The sequence below is a fragment of the Physeter macrocephalus genome, chromosome 2, assembly GCF_002837175.3.
Source record: "Physeter macrocephalus isolate SW-GA chromosome 2, ASM283717v5, whole genome shotgun sequence".
NCBI classification, from domain to species: Eukaryota; Metazoa; Chordata; class Mammalia; order Artiodactyla; family Physeteridae; genus Physeter; species Physeter macrocephalus.
The window spans coordinates 88,150,554-88,172,735 of record NC_041215.1 but is presented as its reverse complement, the minus strand read 5'-3'; the positions used below and the strand labels follow the sequence as shown (position 1 = coordinate 88,172,735).

General features: G+C 32.7%; 1 protein-coding gene across 1 annotated transcript in view; it reads left to right on the top strand.

Moving 5' to 3' along the window:
• The window catches only part of NCKAP1 (NCK associated protein 1), a 98,060-nt gene that overhangs the window by 47,254 nt on the left and 28,624 nt on the right, over nucleotides 1–22,182 (top strand). Inside the window, exons 10-17 of the mRNA XM_024115588.3 lie at nucleotides 1,294–1,350; nucleotides 3,767–3,863; nucleotides 4,246–4,352; nucleotides 5,096–5,228; nucleotides 8,040–8,121; nucleotides 9,769–9,827; nucleotides 15,629–15,774; nucleotides 17,841–17,973. Coding sequence (XP_023971356.1) covers nucleotides 1,294–1,350; nucleotides 3,767–3,863; nucleotides 4,246–4,352; nucleotides 5,096–5,228; nucleotides 8,040–8,121; nucleotides 9,769–9,827; nucleotides 15,629–15,774; nucleotides 17,841–17,973 — 814 coding nt within the window. The remainder of the gene's footprint in view (nucleotides 1–1,293; nucleotides 1,351–3,766; nucleotides 3,864–4,245; nucleotides 4,353–5,095; nucleotides 5,229–8,039; nucleotides 8,122–9,768; nucleotides 9,828–15,628; nucleotides 15,775–17,840; nucleotides 17,974–22,182) is intronic.

Genomic DNA, 22,182 nt, shown 5'->3' with positions numbered 1-22,182 from the left:
TACTGACATCCTGTCGGTGGAATTATATTTAAATATATGTAAACATTTAGAACCAGACAGTCTCCATATATTGAGTGAGCATATGGTATATATGGTACAGATAAGTTTAATGGCATCATGAAACCGATTGTCTTATTGTTACGCCGTTTTTTTTGTCCATGCCACACGGCTTGCAAGATCTTAATTCCCTGACCAGGGATTGAACCTGGGCCCACGTCAGTGAAAGCACTGCGTCCTAACCACTGGACTGCCCGGGAATTCCCTTGTTATGCAAATTTTTGTTAAATTTACCATCTCTGTATTTAAAGTTGAAAAGTTTTAATTTTTTTATTAAATTGTGAGTGATTGATCCAACTTAAAATGTGAATTATTAATAGTAATTACAAGTCAGACCACAAGTATAAAAGCTCATTATTTATACAGGTCAGTGATTACAGAATTAGTGTATTTTGGACATTTCCCTAAAGAACACAAAAATCTTAGGCGTACTTAATTTAGAAATTGAAGTTCTTGGTCTAAGTGGTTTTAGCCAGGTTGTCAGGAAGATAATTTTTCTTTAACATTTTAGGAATTTTGAGTTTTTGCGTTTAGTAGTAAGGAAATTAACATATATTTATTAGCGTTTATTTTTCAGATGGCACCTTTAAACTGTTTGATGTTGGTGTTCAGTTTCTTTTATTTAAATGTTTTTAATTTGGAAAAAAAAAAGTTTTTTAAAAAATGGTGAGTAAAAATCACCCATAATTCTGTTCCTTAAAATGATTTAAAGTAGTCAAATGCTTTCCTGCCCCAGTTTTCTCCACCACAAAAGCCGAATTCCCGAACAGTCACTAGTATTGATCACTAGTATATGTCCTTTGAGAAATTTTTTTATGCTTACGAGATAGCATAAAAAGTCAAAAGTGATAAAAAGCCAGAAGTAATAGCCTTGTCAGCACTTCCAGTTTTTGGAAATCACTGCTAATTATATTAGAAGTATAATTTTAATGTCTCTATTGGGGGTTTAAGGAAGTGTATTTAATAAAATAAAAATCTGCATGGTAAATTTTAATTTTATTACTGGATTTTAATATAATATGAGATTTATTTTTCTAGGAAGAGTTGATTGGATACTTAAGGTGCTAGAAAAGGATGTGGATAGACTTCTTCCATGTATTTCCAGTTTGAAGGCCAGTTTTTCTTGTTGATAATAAGACATTTTTAATTGACTAGTATTTGACTAACTTATTTTTACTGTTACTGACCAAATTAAGATTAACATATTTCCTTTTTTTTTTTTTTTTTTGCTCATAGCTATAATAAGCGTATTAATGACATAAGAGAATGCAAAGAGGCAGCTGTGTCACATGCGTAAGTAGTTCTAACTTACCTGTGGAACTTTTAATCAAGAATTCCTTTCTTAAAGCATTATTTTGTTGAAGTGAGTGCAGATTAATGGTGTGTAAGATATGGTCGTAGAAGTGAAGGACTTTCAGCCAAGAGGAATAAGTTTATAACCTCTGTATCTGTACCAGAGTACAGTGTATTAACACCAACACCTCTGTATGGGTGTTAATGCAGACAGATTTTAAATATTTTTGAATTGTTTTTAAAAATGCTCTAGGGCTTCCCTGGTGGCGCAGTGGTTGAGAGTCCGCCTGCCGATGCAGGGGACACGGGTTTGTGCCCCGGTCTGGGAAGATACCACATGCCGCGGAGCGGCTGGGCCCGTGAGCCATGGCCACTGCGCCTGCGTGTCCGGAGCCTTGCTCCGCAAAGGGAGAGGCCCGCGTACCGCAAAAAAAAAAAAAAAAAAAGCTCTAAGGAATACCATACAGAGGACTTTATTTTGGTATCATTCAGTTCTCTTATTGCCACTATGCTTTGGTGCCAATACTTTGCAAGTTATGATTATTTTTATGATACTTCATGAAAATTGACATATCTTTACACTCTCCCAAATAATATTTACTTTTCAAAGTATCTTAATCCCATACCTTTCCCAAATTTTAGTAAATATATTTTTTTAGTAAATATATAGATAAATTAGAAATTAGTGTATTTAAGATGTTTGAACTTTTTAATTTTCTCATGAATAATTTGATATTTCATTTAATTGTTATGTATGATATACTTATATAGACTAGTTTCTCCCGTAAGTCTAGGTAATGTAGAGATAACATTATCTGATCCATCAGTATTTCTATAAGGCAGAGAAAAGATAAGCACCATTGTCACAGGTAAAAATATAAAACCATAAGAAGTTTTAGAATTTAGGTTTAGGCTGTAAAATGGATATTGGGAATTTAAATCATCTTTATTCATTGCTAACTGTAGTATATTATTTCCCGTGCATTTTTTCACTTGAATAAAGTGCTTATATTATTATAAACTCATTCTCTAGTACAAATAACATACTTTGGAATGTGTTAGAATTTCTTTCCTGACCTACAGAAATACATATGATTATGACTTATTCATGTGTTAGACCCTAGGCAGATATATGGTGTCTCAGCTATCTTTTATAAAGATCTTTTAAAAGTAAGGCATTTTTATTCCCTTTATTTATTATATAAAACAGTTATAAATAGTAAGGAGTAGTGATTCTTATCCTTCATTAACACGTGCCATAGTACTCCGTATTTTCTCTCGATGTTAATATTCCTTGCAGCGACCCTGTGTAGTAAAATAATCAAAACATTTGCCCACTTTCTTCTTAGATATTACACTAGATGAGTTTATTATTGTCAGTTAAAAGAGAGCTTGTCATTAGAATTATACTGACATTTTAAAGGTACTATATATTAGGCATCATGAAAGATGTATTTTTTGAGTCAGGTGTCATCATCCCTGCTTTATAGATGAGAGGCTGAAACTTAGAGAGGTGGAACCTAAGGTCACATAGGCAAAGATTGGGTTTTAATGTGTCTTCTAAAATTAATCTGTTGTGTCACAGCTTAATTTCTGGTGTTGCATATTCTATCAATACTTAGTTTTTTGGCATATGGTGTGTGTGGTGTGTGTGTGGCCATTTATTTTTTGCAACTATCTAAATTTTAAACTTTTTTGGAATGGTGTATATTTTGTATAGTATGAGGAGTTGGAATTTTTAGACTATTCTGTGATTTTTTTTTCCTTGTTAATGTGTGAGAATAAATTTTTCTAATTTGTATTTTATTTTTAAGATACCTAGTACATGAATATTTATGATTATCCTTTCCTCATCTTTCTGTTTTTGAACAGTAGCACCAAATAGATTTCATCCCAATACCTTAATTGAATATAGCTTTTATTTAGTCCGTTTTATATATTTAATAGGAATATACTTAATAAAGGAGGCTATAGATTATCAGATATTTATTAAGTTATATTTATTGATTCTATGTGGGGGTGACAAATGTACACAGTAGAACAGTGCTTACTTTTGAGGATTTCACAGTCTAGTTTATAGAGTGCTAGTCTATATGGTACTAAACTGGCAGAAATTATTCAGAAATAGACATCTGTATATTGGGAAATACTTCTTGAAGGATTGGTCTTGAATTTGGGTAGGATTTTGATAGCTAGAGAGAAGAAAATAAACATAGTTAAAACAGCAGCACAAGAAAGGCAGGGATAAAGATGAGATTGGAAAGTCACTTAATGACAAACACATAGAAGATATTTGTAAGGGCTTCTGTTTCCTAAGAAAACTTTGGAAGTTGACCCTGAAATCATGTTATTTAATTGCCAATAATAAGTTTACTAGAAACAGATAAACTGTAATGGTGGGTGTCTTTCCTTATAGTGGTTCAATGCACAGAGAAAGACGCAAGTTTTTAAGGTCTGCACTGAAAGAATTGGCTACTGTTCTCTCTGATCAACCTGGCTTGCTAGGTCCCAAGGTAATTGATTTAGTTCTTATTTCAACTACAAGTGTGTCATATTAAGATTAAAAAAAAATTTTTCTTCTCTCTCTGTGAAATTGTACTAAACTTTGAGTCAGGGACTACATAAGAGGATTTTATATTTAGCTGAGAGTGGATTTGCTGACTTGGCACTCGTAAATCAGACCTTCCTGCATTTTCCTCACATCTTGCTTATGTGCATGCTTTCCCTGATACATATTTTGAAATTTTCCTCTGTTTTCTCATTTCTGTCTTTTAAAGTTGGTATTATCAGTTTTGCTAATGACTTTTCACTTGGAGAAAGATTATGAATACGTTTTGTTTTTAATCTTTGCATGAGAGTAAATAATGTTATTATTATTTTTTAAATATCTATCAGGCACTTTTTGTTTTTATGGCATTATCCTTTGCCCGTGATGAAATTATCTGGCTACTTCGTCATGCAGATAACATGCCAAAGAAGAGTGCAGATGACTTTATAGATAAGTAAGTTAGCAACATTTAAAAAGTATATTTTTTGTATATTTTGATTTATGGGCTATGGAATTTGGGGACTAAAGTAACATTATTTTTAAAAACTTAAATTTTAAGGCTTTTCATATTTGTCGTAATGGAGGGAATATTTATAATATATCGTTAGGTGATATGAATTACAATGCAAAGTCAACTTTAGCTTAGAATTAGGGCTTTAAATGTTTTCTCTTTAGTACTCTAGGTGGTCATAGAAGTCTTGTTTGTTTTCTTGCTACAGTATAGTATTTCTTATGGAATTCATGTTTCAAAATTATGTACTACACAAAAATTTGAATAAGAATCCTAATGGAGTTGCAACTGTGTCATTTGTAATATCTTTCATTTTAGTCCACAGTCCCTCAATACAAGTTAGATAAATGAATCAGAGAAATAAGAGCATACAGAAAAATCTTACTTCTCCCTAATACTGTAATCTTCTTTCATTTATGATTTTTTAATGATGTATTTATGAGATGTCCTCATTTTATTTTTATTTGTATTTTCCTTTATCAGTCTTTTATTCTTAGCTTTTTTTTTGCTTTCCATGATTTCTTTATTTATATGAAATAATATAAAAAGAAATTAGTTGACATTTAATATTTAACAATGCTTTTTCTAAGGAAAAAACAATGTAGCAATATCAAAGGCATTTCATATTTTCCTTGATAACAATGAACTTAATTTTTGAAATATTTTTCTTGAATTTTTTTAAAAAGGCACATTGCTGAATTAATATTTTACATGGAAGAGCTTAGAGCACATGTAAGGAAATACGGACCTGTAATGCAGAGGTATTATGTGCAGTACCTTTCTGGCTTTGATGCTGTTGTCCTCAATGAACTTGTGCAGGTAAAAAATTATGTCATATTCTCCCTTTTGTTCCTTATTTCCCTCCTCTCTAATAACTGATTTGTTTGCTCAGTAAACATTTACGAAAGTAATCTTTTGCCAAGTGGTGAAGATACAAATGTAAATAAGTCATGGTCATATTTTGTCAAGGGGATCATCATCTAGAGGGGAAAAAACATTTTGTTGTAGTCCAGTGTGATGGGCATTATGCTTACGTGTGTATAAAGCTCATAGTGAACACATGCAGGGAATAATTCTTTATCTTGGGGGTGGAGGGGTACAGTAACCAAATTATAGAGGGTCTTGCAAAAGAGGAGGTTAGTCATAAATCAGATTTAATACTTAGGAAGATCACCCTGACTCAGTGTTGGCGATAGATTGCTGGGGGCCAAGTGAGGATACAGAGAGATCAGAAGAAAAATTACTATAGTAGGCTAAGTGAGAGCTATTGAGAGCCTGAACTTGGGCAGTGGCTATGGAGATAAAGAAGAGTTGATGGAGACATTATAATTGATAATTAAGTATTAGAGGAAGACAGAAGATAAATCTTTTTGCACAGTGTGTTAGGGAATGGCCAGTAAAAAAAAATTCATCTAGATGTCATAGTTTAATAAAATGTCCTAATTTTATTTTCAATTTGGATTTTCCTCTATTGATTTTTAGTCTTAGCTTTTTTTCAATTTTTTGCTTTCCATAATTTCTTGATTCAATCTTTTTAATCTTAATATAGATTTCTTTTTATTTTTATTCCAAATAAATTGACTGTAAGGAAAATAATATTTTAGTGTTTTCATTTTTAAAAATCACAGATGTCTATAAACTACTATAAGCTAACATATGGTACAGAGGAAGAGCAGCACAAATTCTCTTTATATTAAGACTACTCTAAAACTACTCGTTTTCCACATAAATAACCATACTTTGAAATCCGAATTTTCTTTCAAACCTACCTAAAAATGCAAATAAAAAAAATTGTTCATGTAATTGTTTACACTGGATTATATACAGTTTATAGTTTACTATCCTAAACTAGTTTATTTCTTTTATCCACTAGATGGAGCTCATATGCTTCGTTTAATAATGTCTATTAAAAGGGGGAATAGAAAAACTGATTTTATCCTTAGAGTGTTATTGCTTTGCTGCAGTTTTTTTTTGAATAGTTATTACTTACCAGATAAACCAAAGACTACTGTGCTATCACAATCTAAAAAAGTAAACCAGACTCCTGGTTTCATGGCATTTTGAAACTTACTGTGACTAGTTGGATATTTATTAATAAATTTTACAGATTTATGTTAAAGTATTAGAATTTTTAAGTCACTTCATGTCTTTTGGTGTCTTTTATATAAATTGGGTTTTAACAATACTGAGAAAATTAATTTTTTATTTTTTCTGGGATTATAGTAATAGTAGTAGTAGCAGCAGCAATAATAATACTAATATTAATAATTGGCAAATTTCTTGACAGTATATTACTTCTTTACAACAACTTTGTGACGGTAGGTATCATGAAGAAAAAAAACCTTATGTAGGGGCTTCCCTGGTGGCACAGTGGTTAAGAATCCGCCTGCCAATGCAGGGGACATGGGTTCGAGCCCTGGTCCGGGAAGATCCCACATGCCGCAGAGCAGCTAAGCCCGTGTGCCACAACTACTGAGCCTGTGCTCTAGAGCCTGCAAGCCACAACTACTGAGCCCACGTACCACAACTACTGAAGCCCACGTGCCTAGAGCCCGTGCTCCGCAACAAGAGAAGCCACCGCAATGAGAAGCCCATGCACCGCAACGAAGAGTAGCCCCCGCTGTCCACAATCAGAGAAAAGCCCATGCGCAGCAATGAAGACCCAATGCAGCCAAAAACAATAAATAAATAAAATAAATTTATTTTTTTAAAAAAAAGACCTTATGTAACTTGATCAGTATTGCACAGTTCATGAGTAATAGAGCCACTATTTGAACTCAAGTCTTAACTCAAATGTCTGAGCTTTTTACCACCCACTTCTGTTGTAAAGTATATGCATAGTGTTTTTAACCATTGGTTAGGATTTAAATTTAGAACTAAGATTAACCTGTTAAAATAGTTCATTGTAATAGGTATTAAATTTTTTTAAATTGTGGTAAAATATACATAACATAAAAGTTACCATTTTAACCATTTTTAAGTGTACAGTATAGGACATTGTGTACATTTACATTGTTATATAAGTCTTAATGTTTTGAAAATTATTTATGCTTTTTGTGAGCTAACCATCCACTTTTTAAAAAGTTAATCATTTAGCATCTACTTTACATGCAGTTATCAAATATTCACTTTTTTTAGCCAGTTTGAGAGGGATTTTTTTTGGCCGTAATTTTGTTGACGTAAAATTTATATATGATAAAAATCACCCATTTTTAGTGTACTGTTTGAATTTGGGCAACTGTATACATTCATGTAACATCACCAGTCAAGATGTAGAGCATTTCCAACACTAAAAGTTTTCTTCTGCACCTTTGTAGTTGATTCCCTCTCTAGACCCCCAGCAACCCCTTGTCTGCTTTTTGTCACCTTTTGCCTTTTAAAAAAGTTTTTCCTATAAATGAAATTGTCATGATATAATTTCTTGTTTTTCATTTCTTTCAATTAGGATAATGTTTTTGAGATTCATCCATGTTATTGTTTGTATCAACCTTCCATTCCAGAAAGGAATGTTTATTGCAGAAAAATATTCCATACTATGGATATGCCAGTTTGTTTATCCATCTACCAGTTGATGGACCTATGAGTTTTTTTCCCAGCTAGATGTTTTTATCATTATTTTTTGATTTTCAGAATCTTTCTGTTTGCCCTGAAGATGAATCAATCATCATGTCCTCTTTTGTGAACACTATGACTTCTCTAAGTGTAAAACAAGGTAATAAGTCTTTTAAATAAAAACATAATTTCTTGTAATCAGGTTTCAAATTAGATTATTAAGGAGAGGATTTAGCAGTTAGTTTTTACAGAATTACTTATCTTAATTTTGGGCATATTTAACCTGTTCTCTTTTGTTTTAACTTTGTTCATTCTGAAGCAAAGGTTTCCAAAATGGATGTGTGATGATTATAAAAATCATAAGAAGTATAGCTTAACATTTCTTATTATTCAGCGGGGAGAAGAAAGCATTTTGTAATATAAAAAATAAATAAAAATGAGCACCCTACATCGTAACAAAGTGCATATTTGCTCCAAGCATTACCTATGACAATAATGGATACCATTAATAAAATGGTTAATCTGGGCAGGTACTTTATATGTATTATCCTGTTTAATCCTCATCAGTGTTAAAAAGCTGTTATTACTCTTATTTGACAGATTTGGAAACTTAAGGTTTGAGGGTTAACCTCTCAATTATTTAACATGGTTTGCCCACACTCTAACAGTTGTTAAATACTACAGTAGGATCTTAAGTTCAGGTCTGTCCATCTCAAAAGTTGATGTCATGTAATAGACTCCCTCTCCATTAGTTGAATACTCTAGTCCAGTAGACTGATATGATGTTTTAGTTTTATAATCTTTAAGTAAAAGGTATCAGAAACCTTGAAAATTTCTGAGTAATAAATTGATTTATTTTAGTTTTATTAACCTTTATCGTTATCACACTTAAGTAATGAATCTACTGTAACCTTGCCTGGTTGTGTTTGGTTTATATAAAGTTATTTTGTGGAACTTCAGTGTGCTATCCAAAGTTTCTATTCACAGGATTCCTCATGCTTTATTTTAGGTCCTTTAAATTGACATGTAAGCAAAATGAGAGTCACAGGGTTTAGGAGAGAAGTCTGTACTTTACACTTCTCTTAGCATAACTGCCTCCTTTATCATCATCTTTATAGGATATGAGAATTATTTCACTCTTACCTATTAAATTATTTTTATTTTTAAATTGTAAAATAAACATAATGTGAAATTTACTACCTTATCATTTTTAAATGTACAGTTCAGTAGTGTTAAGTATACTCACATAGTTGTGCAATAAATATTCAGAACGTTTCATCTTGCAAAACTAAAACTCTAAAAAATAACAATTCCCCATTTTCCTTTCCCTCCAGCCCCTGGATCCACTATTCTGCTTTATGTTTCTATGAGTTCGACTATTCTAGATACTTCACATAACTGAATTGTACAGTATTTGTCTTTTTTGTCACTAACTTATTTTACTTAGCATAATGTCCTCAACATGTGACCCATGTTGTAGTATGTGGCAGAATTTGTTCCCTTTTTAAGGCTAAATAATGTGCCATTGTGTGTTTATATCACATTTTGTTTATCCATTCATCTGTTGATAGACTTTTTGGTACTTCCACCTTTTGACTGTTGTGAATAATGCTGCTGTAAACATTAGTGTACACATATCTTCAAGACCCTGCTTTATTCTTTTGTATATATTTCCAGAAGTGGAATTGTCTTAGCTCTTAAATTTTAAAATGTGATTATAGGTTTGTATAATTATATTATTACAAATTATATTAATTACAAATTAATTACAATAATTTGCTTTGTAATCTTTTTTCTATTATTGTAGTTGAAGACGGGGAAGTATTTGATTTCAGAGGAATGAGATTAGATTGGTTTAGATTACAGGTAAGAATAATTTTCATTGTCAGAATACCTTAGTTAACATGAAAACATAACTTAATATGAAAAAATATCATTATTGTATACCTATTGAAAAGACTCCTTTTGTATAACTAACATAGTCTTTACTTCATGGAAGAAACTTTTTTTTATTGAGGTATAATTGACATGAAATGTTCTGTTAGTTTCAGGTATACAACATAATGATTCAATATATAAGTATATTTTGAAATGATCACAGTAAGCCTAGTTAATATCCATTACCACATGTAGTTACAAAGTTTATTTTTTTCTTGTGATGAGAACTTTTAGGATTTACTCTCATAGCAACTTTCAAATATATATTACAGTGTTATTAACTATAGCCACCATCCTGTACATTACATACCCAGGACTTACTTATTTTGTAACTGGAAGTTTATATCTTTTGACTACCTTCACCCATTTCACCTACCCCTGACTCCCTGCCTCTGGCAACCACCAATCTGTTGTCTGTATCTGTGAGTTTGGTTTTTTCTTTTGTTCATTTTGTTTTGTTTTTTTGTTATTTTAGATTCCACATATAAGTGAGATCATATGGTATTTGTCTTTCTCTGTCTGACTTCTTTCACTTAGCACAATACCTTCAAGGTCCCTTTCCTGCCTTTTTCATGGCTGAATAATATTCCTCTGTGTGTGTGTGTCCCCCACAACTTTTTTATCCATTCATCCATCAGTGGACACTTAGGTTTTTTCCATGTTGTGGATATTGTAAATGATGCTTCAGTGAACAAAAGGGTGTAGATATCTTTTTGCATTAGTGTTCTCATTTTCTTCAGGTAAATACCCAGACATGGAATTGCTAGATCATATGTTAGTTCTATTTTCAATTTTTTCAGGAACCTTCATACTGTTTTCCATAATGGCTGCACCCATTTCCATTCCCACCAATGATGCACATGGATTTCCTTTTCTCCACATCCTCACCAACACTTGTTATTTATTGTCTTTTTGATAATAGCCATTGTAACCGGTGTGAGTTGATGATTAGTAATGTTGAGCATCTTTTTATGTACTTGTTTGCCATCTGTATGTCTTCTTTGGGAAAAGATCTGTTCAGATCCTCTGCACTTTTTTAATTGATTTGTTTGGTTTTTTGCTATTGAGTTGTATATATAGAAGACACAATTTGTATTAGTTGTTAAATTTGGATAAATATATTTCTCACTTATACCAATATAAAAGTTTTGAATACAGTATCATAATTTTTGCATAACTAGGTTTTTGGGCCATGTAGTCTTTGTTATAACTACTCTGCCATTGTAGTGTGAGAGCAGCTTTATTTAATATGTAAACAAATGGGCATAGTTGTGTTTCAGTAAAACTATTTATAAAAGCAAGGAGCTGGCTCACAGACCATAGTTTACCATCCCCTGATCTAGTGCTAAAAGCTTCATTTTTCTGAAATGCAGAAATAAATGATATTAGACTTAAAAAGTTTTTATTCAGTATATAACCATCACATAAATAGTTTTTAAGGACTTTTTAAAATTCAAGCCTGAAATTTTTGTATGTACTGTAAATTTAATGATAGAATTTAATTGTCCCTTAAATATTTCTAGTAATTATGGGGAAACTGTGTCATGGTATTTTCAATAACTGTATATTTTTAAAAAATAATAATAATATGTTCTCATTATAAAAAGTCAAAGTATTCAGGGGTAAAGTAGAAAAGGAAAATTCGTACTTTTCCCAGTTTCATTCCCCAGAAATATTAACTTTTAATAATTGGCCTATGCAGTATCCTTTTAGGTGTTCAAACCTATAAATGAAGTTATACTGTATACTGTTCTGCAACATAAAAAAAATTAAAAGTGTTTTAATTAAAAGTGAAAATATAAGCACCATGTGTTTGAGGAAGAGATTTTTAGATGAATACAGTCTCAGGAAGCACTCATAGAAAGAGCATAGTTTTCTGGCAGTCTGCTTAGTTCCCTGAGGTGCTTTTGCTTTTGTTAGGTTCTTTCCTTCCAATGTCAAAATATATAGGCACTTTTCTGTCTCTTGCTCTGTGTTCTACAACAGCGTATTTTTAGAAATTAAGATTTTATAAATTAAGCCACAGTTTTAAGTAACTTGCCTGAGATTGCAGAGCTGGTTAGTGGGAGATCAGGGAAAGAATATTTTGGGATGGTGGTATCTCAAGTATTTAATGTGCATATATTATAGGTTATTTTCTTCCAGTTAAAAATAAAGTTTAGAAATTAACATTTTCTTGTTTTAAAGAATGCTCTGAAACAATACTAAGCAGTGCTTATAAAATGAATGAAAATAGAAGTGGAATTACTCTGCCAAAGGATGTATACACATCAAAAATGTTAAAAGTCATTGTCACAAAGTCTGAACTGCTTTCAGTCTTTTACTCTTAGTTTGTGGGAGTGCCTAAACCAACATTTAGGTTCAGAGAATTTTAGAGATTTAGATGCATTTCAAATTTACCCTTATTAAATACCTCCAGGATTCTTAAACTTATTCATTTGAAAAATTTACTTGAGAATTTTACCTTTGTCCAGTGCAGTCATACAGCAGAATATAAAGCATTTGAGTGAGCATTAGAGATAAAGAATTGATATATCCCTCTGTGAGATTTTTAAATTTTCCTTAGCTTATAAATGCAACACTGTAATGACATTGCTATCTCTCTTCACATAGTCTTCCTTCTTTGTTTTTCTCTGTATCCAAATTTCTTCTTTTTATAAGGATGCTGATCATATTGGATTAGGGTCCACTTTATTGACCTCATTTTAACTTGATTACCTCTATAAAGACTCTTTACATTCTGAGGTATTAGGGATTATAATTTTGGGGGACATAATTCAACACGTAACATTGCTCTTAACCAGGATTGTGACATACAGTCACTCAACCCCTTTCTATTGCATAATATATTCTTATTTTTAGTGATAATAGGTCAGAACATACCAAGGAAGGAAATAATGGGACATAAAACTAAGCCAGAGAAGTCTTAACTAGGAATAGGGGGCAGAAGTGCGAGGTGGGTGGCAGTGTCCAGAATCTAGGAGGTTTGCAGAGATTATTAAGAGCAGGTCAACAGTGAGGGTTCTAAGACTACAGAGTAGACCATGGGATGCAGGAGATAAAATATTGACAGTAGTATTATATAATCTGTAGAAGAGTACAAATCCTCTTTTGGGTATTTTATAGATCTGGCTATGAAGACAAGGCATAAAACATGAAAAATTAAATAGCAGTTTAAAAATCTAAAAGGTTAAGTTAAAATATGCCACCGACAGAGTATGATTAACAATTAATTATAGTTTTCTTAGGAAGGAGAAAGTTTTTTTCAAGTTGGAATTGCTAGTAATGGCTTTATAGAGAAAGCAATGTTTTAACCCAGACATTGAAAGATAGGTAGAATTTGAATAGGAAAATAGCTTACACAGGAAAGGGCAAGTAAAGAAACTTTTTAGTGTAAAGTATTACTACAAGAAGGAAAATATCAATATCTTCACAAAAGATATGAATGATCTGAGTTTGATCAGTGATCTGGTAGAAGGACAAGAGTTATTAGGTATAAGCATATGGCCAGAGAGAGATGTAGAGCTCTATAGATATCACTTCTTGAGTAGAGCAGGGCTAGAAGGATAAGCATTTGGGGGTATGTTATAATATGCTTTGTGCCTTCACTGGAGTCTTTGTAGTCTTAAAAGAAGAGTTCTCCTTCTCTACATGTATTCTCTGCCATTTTTTTCTGCTTCCTAAGGCATCTCATTCCACTGTGTCTCATTAGTCCCTTAAGCATCTTCAGTCACTCTTTCATTTAGCTTCTTCTCTTCTGCCTTCTAATTTACTTGGGTTGTTCAAATCTTAGACTTTTATTTAAACCAATTCTTTTTTAGTAATGTATGTTTCTTCTTCCATTGTTGTCAGGCATTTTAAATGAGTGTTTTAAATCAAATTATCTCATTTTGTCACCATCTATTTCATCTGAATTTATTTTCACAGTGATATTTTAATTCAGAATTTTTAAAATGAGGCTCAGTTAATGGAAGTCTTTATTGAACTCATGACCACTACTGGTTTCTCTTTATACTATAAATCTGATGAAAGGTAAATTAAACTTCCGTTAGACTTAGTTTGTGATGAATGTCCAGAATATATCTTGCCATTAGAGTATTACTATCATATTCCTCATTCTCTCCCCTTTACTGGCAGACACAAACAACAAAATATAAAACTCTGCTTTGTGATGTGCCTGCCTCAGTGAATGGTAATTTCCTCCATGTAGAAGCTGAGATTTCCCATTGTAGAAGCTGAGGTTTGATATTTATCTTACTTAAAAGGCAATAATTATTTAATCTCTTAATGTTTCATGGGTCCTAGCAGAAGACATGGGGGTCTTGGATCAGAGACAAAGGACTTAATTCACTGCACAGGAAGTTGCATGAACATCAGTATATATACATCATTTTTCCCTTGCTTCCGTGTCTCATGTGGGTAGTACAGAGAGACCCAGATGAATGCTATGCATTGGTCATGTCTTGCAGCTAAGGAGGACTGAGTTTGAGGAACCCTCTGTTTTGTCATCAACAGTAAGCATACTTGCTCTTTGTTCCAGAGGGACACATTTCTTTATTTCTCAAGTTTGGTAGATGCAAATATAACCCCCAGAAATGGCCTGGATAGTGAGTGGTCTGGGCCTTGCATTTTTGGCATATCTAGCAGGGTGTGTAGGCACACATATGAGATTTATGAAGGAATGTTTCCCTAAAGCCAGAACCCTGGCCATCATCCTTAATTCTCTGTTGCCTATTACATCTAGTCATTCCCAGATTAAACACTTTTGAACTGTACGACCCTAGACCATAGCATAATCCTGTCTGGATTATTGCCACCACTTCCTCCTAACAGATCTCTGCCTCCTGTTCCCTTTCTGCCCACCCCTCTCTGTTGCCCCTTCCACAAAGAATAATCTTTCTAAACAATAATTAGCCATCACACAGAACCTTCGGTGGTTCACCAAAAAGTTTAAATTCTTTAACATGATATTCAAGGGTCTGCAGGATCTGGTTGAATCTCTTCTTTCACCATTTCCTTTCTCTTCTTTGCACTCTAACCACAGCCATAGTGAGCAGTGTTTTGTTCTGTAGGCACCCCTCCTATTCTTGTTCTCCACCCTTCTGAAATGTCCACCATCCATGGGCAGGTTTCGCTTTCTGTGAGTTGGTACCTCTTTAGTGGAATTTCTTTCCCTCACAACCCATCCTGATGGTTTCGGTTAAGACCTATTGCCTGTTTGGTCAACCTACACTAATTTTACCATCTTCACAGTGGTTTTCTAGAATCCATCAGTTAATACAGTGTGTTATGTTATCCAGTTTTTAATGATTCAGTATAATCTAAAACCTCCCTGAATCAACCTGTGCAATACCTACTTTCATCTTATTGTTTCATATATATGTTTTCTCTTGAAATAGATTGAAAACCTTTTGGTAGGGACACCATGACAATTCATTGTTCTATACTTTTGATGTTGTAACTTCACTTATTTTGGGCATTCAAGATGAATGACCCATGTATTAGATTCTGTTTTATGGACAGTATTTCAGTTTATTTAAAGAAATTCTTGATAGGAATTTCAAGTTTGGGTCACTGTAGACAATTTTTAAAAGGGGATGTTGCTCATAATAAACTTTTAAGTATTTTTCAGTAGTGGGTGTTTTTCTTTTTTCTTTCCCCCCTGTAGACTTGGTCTATACCTAAAGTCATTGCCTAAACTACTTTTGTTTTTTGCTTTACTTTTACAGGCATATACTAGTGTCTCTAAGGCTTCACTTAGTCTTTCAGATCACAGAGAACTTGGAAAGATGATGAATACAATAATTTTTCACACAAAAATGGTAGATTCCTTGGTGGAAATGTTGGTGGAAACATCAGATCTCTCCATATTTTGGTATGTTGTAATTTTCTTTAAATCAGAATTTGAAATTTTTATTATCCAAAGGTATGTTTCTTGATTATTTTATGTTAGTGTGGTGCTTAATACAGTTCAGTAATAGACTCTTAAGAATAAACAGAATAGTGGACAACTTGCCAATAAAATGAAGTTTACCAAGTTGGGATTTTATATCTATTTTTCTCTATAAGAGCAACTCTTACTGATATGAATTTATTTTTTACACTTTCTTTGAGGAGGTGAAAACAGTCCGTTCAGATTGTGTCATTAGACTAAAGGAAAAAAGTTTTGGATCAGGGTCAAATAGAGCAAACATTGGAAATTAAATAGCACATAATTTCACTCTGCAGTATTAAGTTAGACATTAATATTATGATGATGTGGTGACCATTCCCTCCATTGTGCTCCACTCTCCTTTGCTTCTATCCTATAGCTCTTTTGTTATACTTAGTACTTTACAACTCTTTTTCTCCCCCACATAATATGGTTCTTTTTAAAATTTATTTATTTATTTTTGGCTGCATTGGGTCTTTATTGCTGTGCGTGGGCTTTCTCTAGTTGGGGCGAGCAGGGGCTACTCTTCGTTGTGGTGCGTGGGCTTTCCATTGCAGTGGCTTCTCTTGTTGCAGAGCACGCGCTCTAGGTGCGTGGGCTTCAGTAGTTGTGGCACATGGGCTCAGTAGTTGTGGCGCATGGGCTTAGTTGCTCCGCAGCATGTGGGATCCTCCCAGACCAGGGCTCGAACCCATGTCCCCAGCATTGGCAGGCGGATTCTTAACCACTGCGCCACCAGGGAAGCCCCATAATATGGTTCTTGAAGAAGGTCATGTTTTTGTTTCCTTAATGTCTAATATAGTAGGTACTTAATAAATATCTAAATGAATAAGTGAGCTTGATTGTAATAAAATTAATAAACAGTGGTGTCAGGACTCAAACTTAAGTATTCTTACTCCAGAACTGTACAATAACAACTCTGTTTCTGCTTCCTGACCTTTTTTCCTTTAGGGAAGCTGATGGGAATAGTCTAGTAGATCCCTTTAATTCTAAAATGCTGAGATAGTCTCAGTGGATAGTGATAGTGGTTTCTTTGTATTGAATAGAGATCATTATGAAAAGCTTCTCGTTGCTTTTATTTTGGGGGAAGAAAACCAATCTACACTGATTTTTGCAGTTTGTAGTATGGCTTTAATTAGCAGTGTTCCAGAAGAAATCCAAATCACCAGGCGGGGGAGACATAGGGATCTCTTAATGCAACTCGTGAAACACAATTATCACATAACAAGTTTGTAAGAATTTTAAGGATTATTTGGAACCCTGTCCTATTGTCTGACCCAAAGGCTACCTTGGAAAGAAAATGGAACATTTTACGTTTAGGTATTTTTGAGCTACAGGAAGGTTCCTATTGCAAAAGAAGGATACAGCAATCAGAAATTCCTCTTCTCTTTCTTGGAAATAAAGGCACTTTGAATAATGTTTAAAATTTGCAAATTTTCAGTCATTTAATTTTTATCCATATTTTCTCTTAACCACATTCTTACTTTGTCATATCCAAGATAAAGACATGTTTACTACTTCTGTTTGTCTTCATTATTCCAAGCTGTACTATATTTTATCACCTCACATTCTTTTAGATTTAACATCTCTTAAATCCGGAAGTAATTTAAAATTGATGGTGTGTCATTGTTTAATTGACAATGTTTTTCTTTCTTAGTGGTACATAAAATAATGGTGTTTCTTACAATTGATAGTGACTTAGCTTTGATACAATTTGATGATGTAAGATTTGAATGTCATATATTCATATGCCATAGGTATGGTTTATCTTCTGTTTAATTTTTTTTATTTAAAAATGTGTTAATGTTATGTAAATAATATTTTTATTACTCTGAAATGATTATTGGTGTGTAAGAGATGACTCTTTGGAAAAATAACTTTTCCTGAGAGAATAAATGCTACAGTTGGTAATTTTTACTCACTTGAATCAAATTAATTATAAGGTACTGTTTCATAAAATTTTAATTTTGACTATAAAAATTGTGATTCTAATTTTTGTTTCCTTATAGTTTTTATAGTCGTGCTTTTGAGAAGATGTTTCAACAATGTTTGGAGTTACCCTCTCAGTCAAGATACTCAATTGCATTCCCACTACTTTGCACTCATTTTATGAGTTGCACACATGAACTGTGTCCAGAAGAGGTAATTTCAGAGTAGTATTGTGATTTATATGGTATGCAGAATAAACTACTTCAAACATAAAGCTGACCGAATGTTCACAAAGACTCACAAAGTCCTAATTATCTAATCTAGCTGCCCACTTAATGCATCTCTATGCAGAATCAGAAGAATGCTTGAATAGATATATGATATAGACATAATATATATTTGAATAATCAGATAAATATACATACATGTTTATAAGAACATATCATAAAGTCACTTGGAATTACCTTTATTAAAATAAAGTGAGTCAGGTATTAATATTTATGGTAAAGTTTTCCTCTGAAATGCTCATTGAAAAGACTTGAAAATTGGAGAGATTACTGACTAAACATAAACATTTCAAAGAGGAATTTCACTGACTTGTCAATATAATAGATACAGTAAGCAAAATCCAGATTTGCTGGTATTTGTAATATATTCACATACAGGCACACACAGTTACTGAGTAATTGAACTACTCAAGTTTTACAGATACCAAGTATCTATCAAAAATGTACTCAGTATTTCTTCTAATCTTTCAAGAAGAAATATCACTTTGTGAGTATGGTAAGAATATATATTAAAATTAAATAGTATTTAAAAAAATAATTTAACTTAGTGTTGAATCCCTTTACTTAGAGCTGCAGAACTTGTTGAAAAGAAACTTACAAATAGCAGCATTATTATTATCTTTAAGCATTAGGTAGTATCTGTTGCAGATTTTTTTTCAGCATTCCATTGGAAGCAGACTCAGACAGAAATTAGCCTGCAGGAAGTTTATTAGGGAGTGCTTTTAGGATTAATACCTGTGAGGATATAATACCACCAATTTTAATAGATTTGTAGATTTTTCACAATTAAAAGATTTTTCCCCCAATCGTGACACCTAAGATATACTGTCAGTTTTTCCTCACCATCATCCTTCCCATTAATTACCCATCAAGTCCTCTTAATTTTATTTGTGTGGTATATTGTAGTTCAGCTTTTCAGTGTTTTTCATCTGTACTGCTAAATAATTTTTCTTCCTTCAATATCTGCGTTAAAGACTAACACAATGCCACCAGAGTGCCTCTTTCCTTCTTAAAGAACCATCAGTGGTTCTCCATTGCATATGGAGAAAGTAAAAATTTCTTAGGCATTTAAAATCCTCAACAATTTGATCTCTACCCCCATTCTTCTTTTTTCTTTTGTTTTTTTTGTCTTTAAGAAAAAAAAATATATAAACATAAAAATGTCATTTTAAGTATTTTAAAATGTATAGTTCAGTGACATTAATTGCCTTTACAGTGTCGTGCAACCTCACCACTGTTCATTTCTAAAACTTTCATCACCCCAACCAGAGACTCTGTATACCCTTAAGCAATAACTCCCCATCCTTCAGCATTCCATTGGAATGGTATACTCCAGTCTGCTTTCTGTCTCTATGAATTTGCCTCTTCTAGAGTGTTCATATAAGTGGAATCATACAATGTTTGTCCCTTTGTGTCTGGCCTATTTCATTTAACATACTGTTTCAAGTCTCATCCATGTTATAGATATATCAGAACTTTCTTTTTATGAATGATAATAATCCATTGTATGTATATATCACATTTTGGTTATCCACTTTATACTCACAGTCTTCTACTTTCCACTCCCTACTGTAACTATCCCACCTTAGGTAAACTGTACTAATTTACTAGTCTACTTTTTGGCATCTTAGAGGCTTTTTCCTCATACATAAAATTCATTTCACTACACCTCTACCTGTCATACTCTTACTTTTTCTAAAGTGATCAGCTTAAATCCACCTCCTCCAAAAAGATTTTCAGCATTCCTCCAGTTAAAATTTGTCCCTCCTTAACCATATTTTCATAGCACTTTCATCATTATTTTATCTATCGTCGTCTAACCCATATCATTTATTTTAATGTTTCTACCTCACTTTGTTGGTAAAGTTATGGTTCCTTAATGGGGTAAGACTCAATTCTTACCAAATAATTTCAACAGGTAATTAATAGTGTGTTTATATAGAACCATAAAATGTATACAGCATTTCTCATCTTTTGTTGCATTTGATTATTACAACAAAGTAACAGCATAGTCAGAACTACTGATAATTTCTGATGGACTGATGTTTTTTTTCTCCCTATATTCATATAGCTAGTAAGTGGTACTGTTCTGTTTTTCATTTAGCTAACTTGTTAAAGCCTGTTATATTCCAACTGTGCCTTCTTAAACCTGTGATTGAAAGGATGAAAGGATGCAAAGACACAGTCTTTACCCTAGACAAATCTGTGATCTGATGATCTGTGTTGTGGTAGAAATATACATGGGGCACTCTGGGAATGTTGAGGGAATTCACCTAAGGGTGATGAGGGAATTCATCTAAGGGTGAGGATAGAGTAAGTTGGTGTGCACAGTTAAAAGTTCTCAGTGCAATCTTGCTTTGTAATTTTAGTTTTAGCCATTCATCTTGTTTAGATCAGACAGGTTATAGAAAAGGCCTCTAGAACAACTTCTTAATGCTGAGGCTTTATTTTAAGCTGTAGTACTTACAGTGAATTTGAAGAAAGATGGTTCCTTTTGAACTAGATTTGAAATTCACACCCTCCTGGGTCAGCAGGATTCCCAGATAATGGTAGCCAGTACTAATGAGAAACTAATTATCGTGTTGCTATAACTGTACCATCCAGTAGAGTAGTTCACTCATCTTTTCCAGTTTCATTGTTTAAAAATCTTCCATATGCTAATGTCTCCTAAATCTATATCTGCAGCCCACACCTTTACCTTTGAGTTAGATTTTCTCTATGTCCTGCTGCAACTTAGGTATTTTTAGCCATCTGAAGTGTAACATGTCCAGAATAGAATTACTGATTTTCCACATCCACCCCAACTTGAAGCCTTTCTGGTTTTGGCTCTGCCTTCATATATGTATATATATTCAAACTCCTGCCTCTTCTCACCCTTGAACAAGCCACATCATCTTTTGCCTGGATGATTGTTATTGTCTCCTAAGTGGTCTCTTTGCTTCTGCCATTATCCTCTGTTCTCAGCACAGAGCCAGAGTTAAGAAATCTTAGTTGTTTTCCTTCCAGTCTTAGCATTTTTGAGCCATTGAAGAGAAGCAGTGAAATCAGATCTGTATTTTAAATAAGTTAGTCTAGTAAGTTTGAAGCAATGCTAGTTCAGAGTTCTTTTTTTCAGGAAGAAGGGATAACAAGGGATATGTTTTATCTTTCAGGAGTCAGAATTTGGTTAAATAAAATGCAAATGTTTATAATTTGAAATTTTTCCTTAAATAAAGTGAACCATTATTTAATTGTATCTGGTCTGTAGATCCCTTTAGGTTTTGCTTCCTATTCAAGTTTTAAAGTGCATTTTAAATAAAATACATTATAAGGTAGCATGGTACATCTAGGAACAGTTATTTTATATGTTTAAGTATTTTTAATTCTTTTATATTACATTTATTTCAGCATAGAAATAATGTTTGTAATGTCTGCATATGTTTGTTATATAATTATGGAAGATAAGGGAAGGAAAACTTATAAAAATCTGTCTCCAGAAACTAACACATTTTAAATCAACTATACTCCAATAAAAATTTTTTTAAAAGCTGTCTCTGTAAGTATTACAAATTTATAGTGCAAAGTTGTACAGCATTATATACTCAACATTCCAGTTACCATTGACAAGAAAAACCCATTAAACTATTGTAGCACCCACCAAAACTAAAATGATACAGAATTCTGTAGCTAGAGATAGATTGATTTGAGTGAGTGTATGTATCTACATATACATATATAATCTCCCAAACATTAGATATAATGTTCTTTTTTCCCCTGTTGTGTTCAGAAAATACATTCATGGTCAGCTTTTTTTTTCTCTTCTGGGATGGGGAGTTTGATTTTAGAGAGTTGAATGCCTTGTGAATTTGTTTGTTTTACTGAGTTGATATCTAATGATTTTATTTAAATATTTTAACATTTCTTTTCTGTTTATACACTACAAAATTCTATGTTTTCAAGATTTTTGTATATAATCAGGTGAGATCAGAAAATATAACTCTAAATCTGATCTTTCGTATTGTGTGTTTGATATTTTAGTATTTAAGAACTGGATATAGGACATTGGAATTTGAAAATTAATAGTTTTTCATATTAAGGAAGACTCTGGTCCTTTCAGATTCCTTGCAATCATAATTGTATAATCACCAGGTACTTA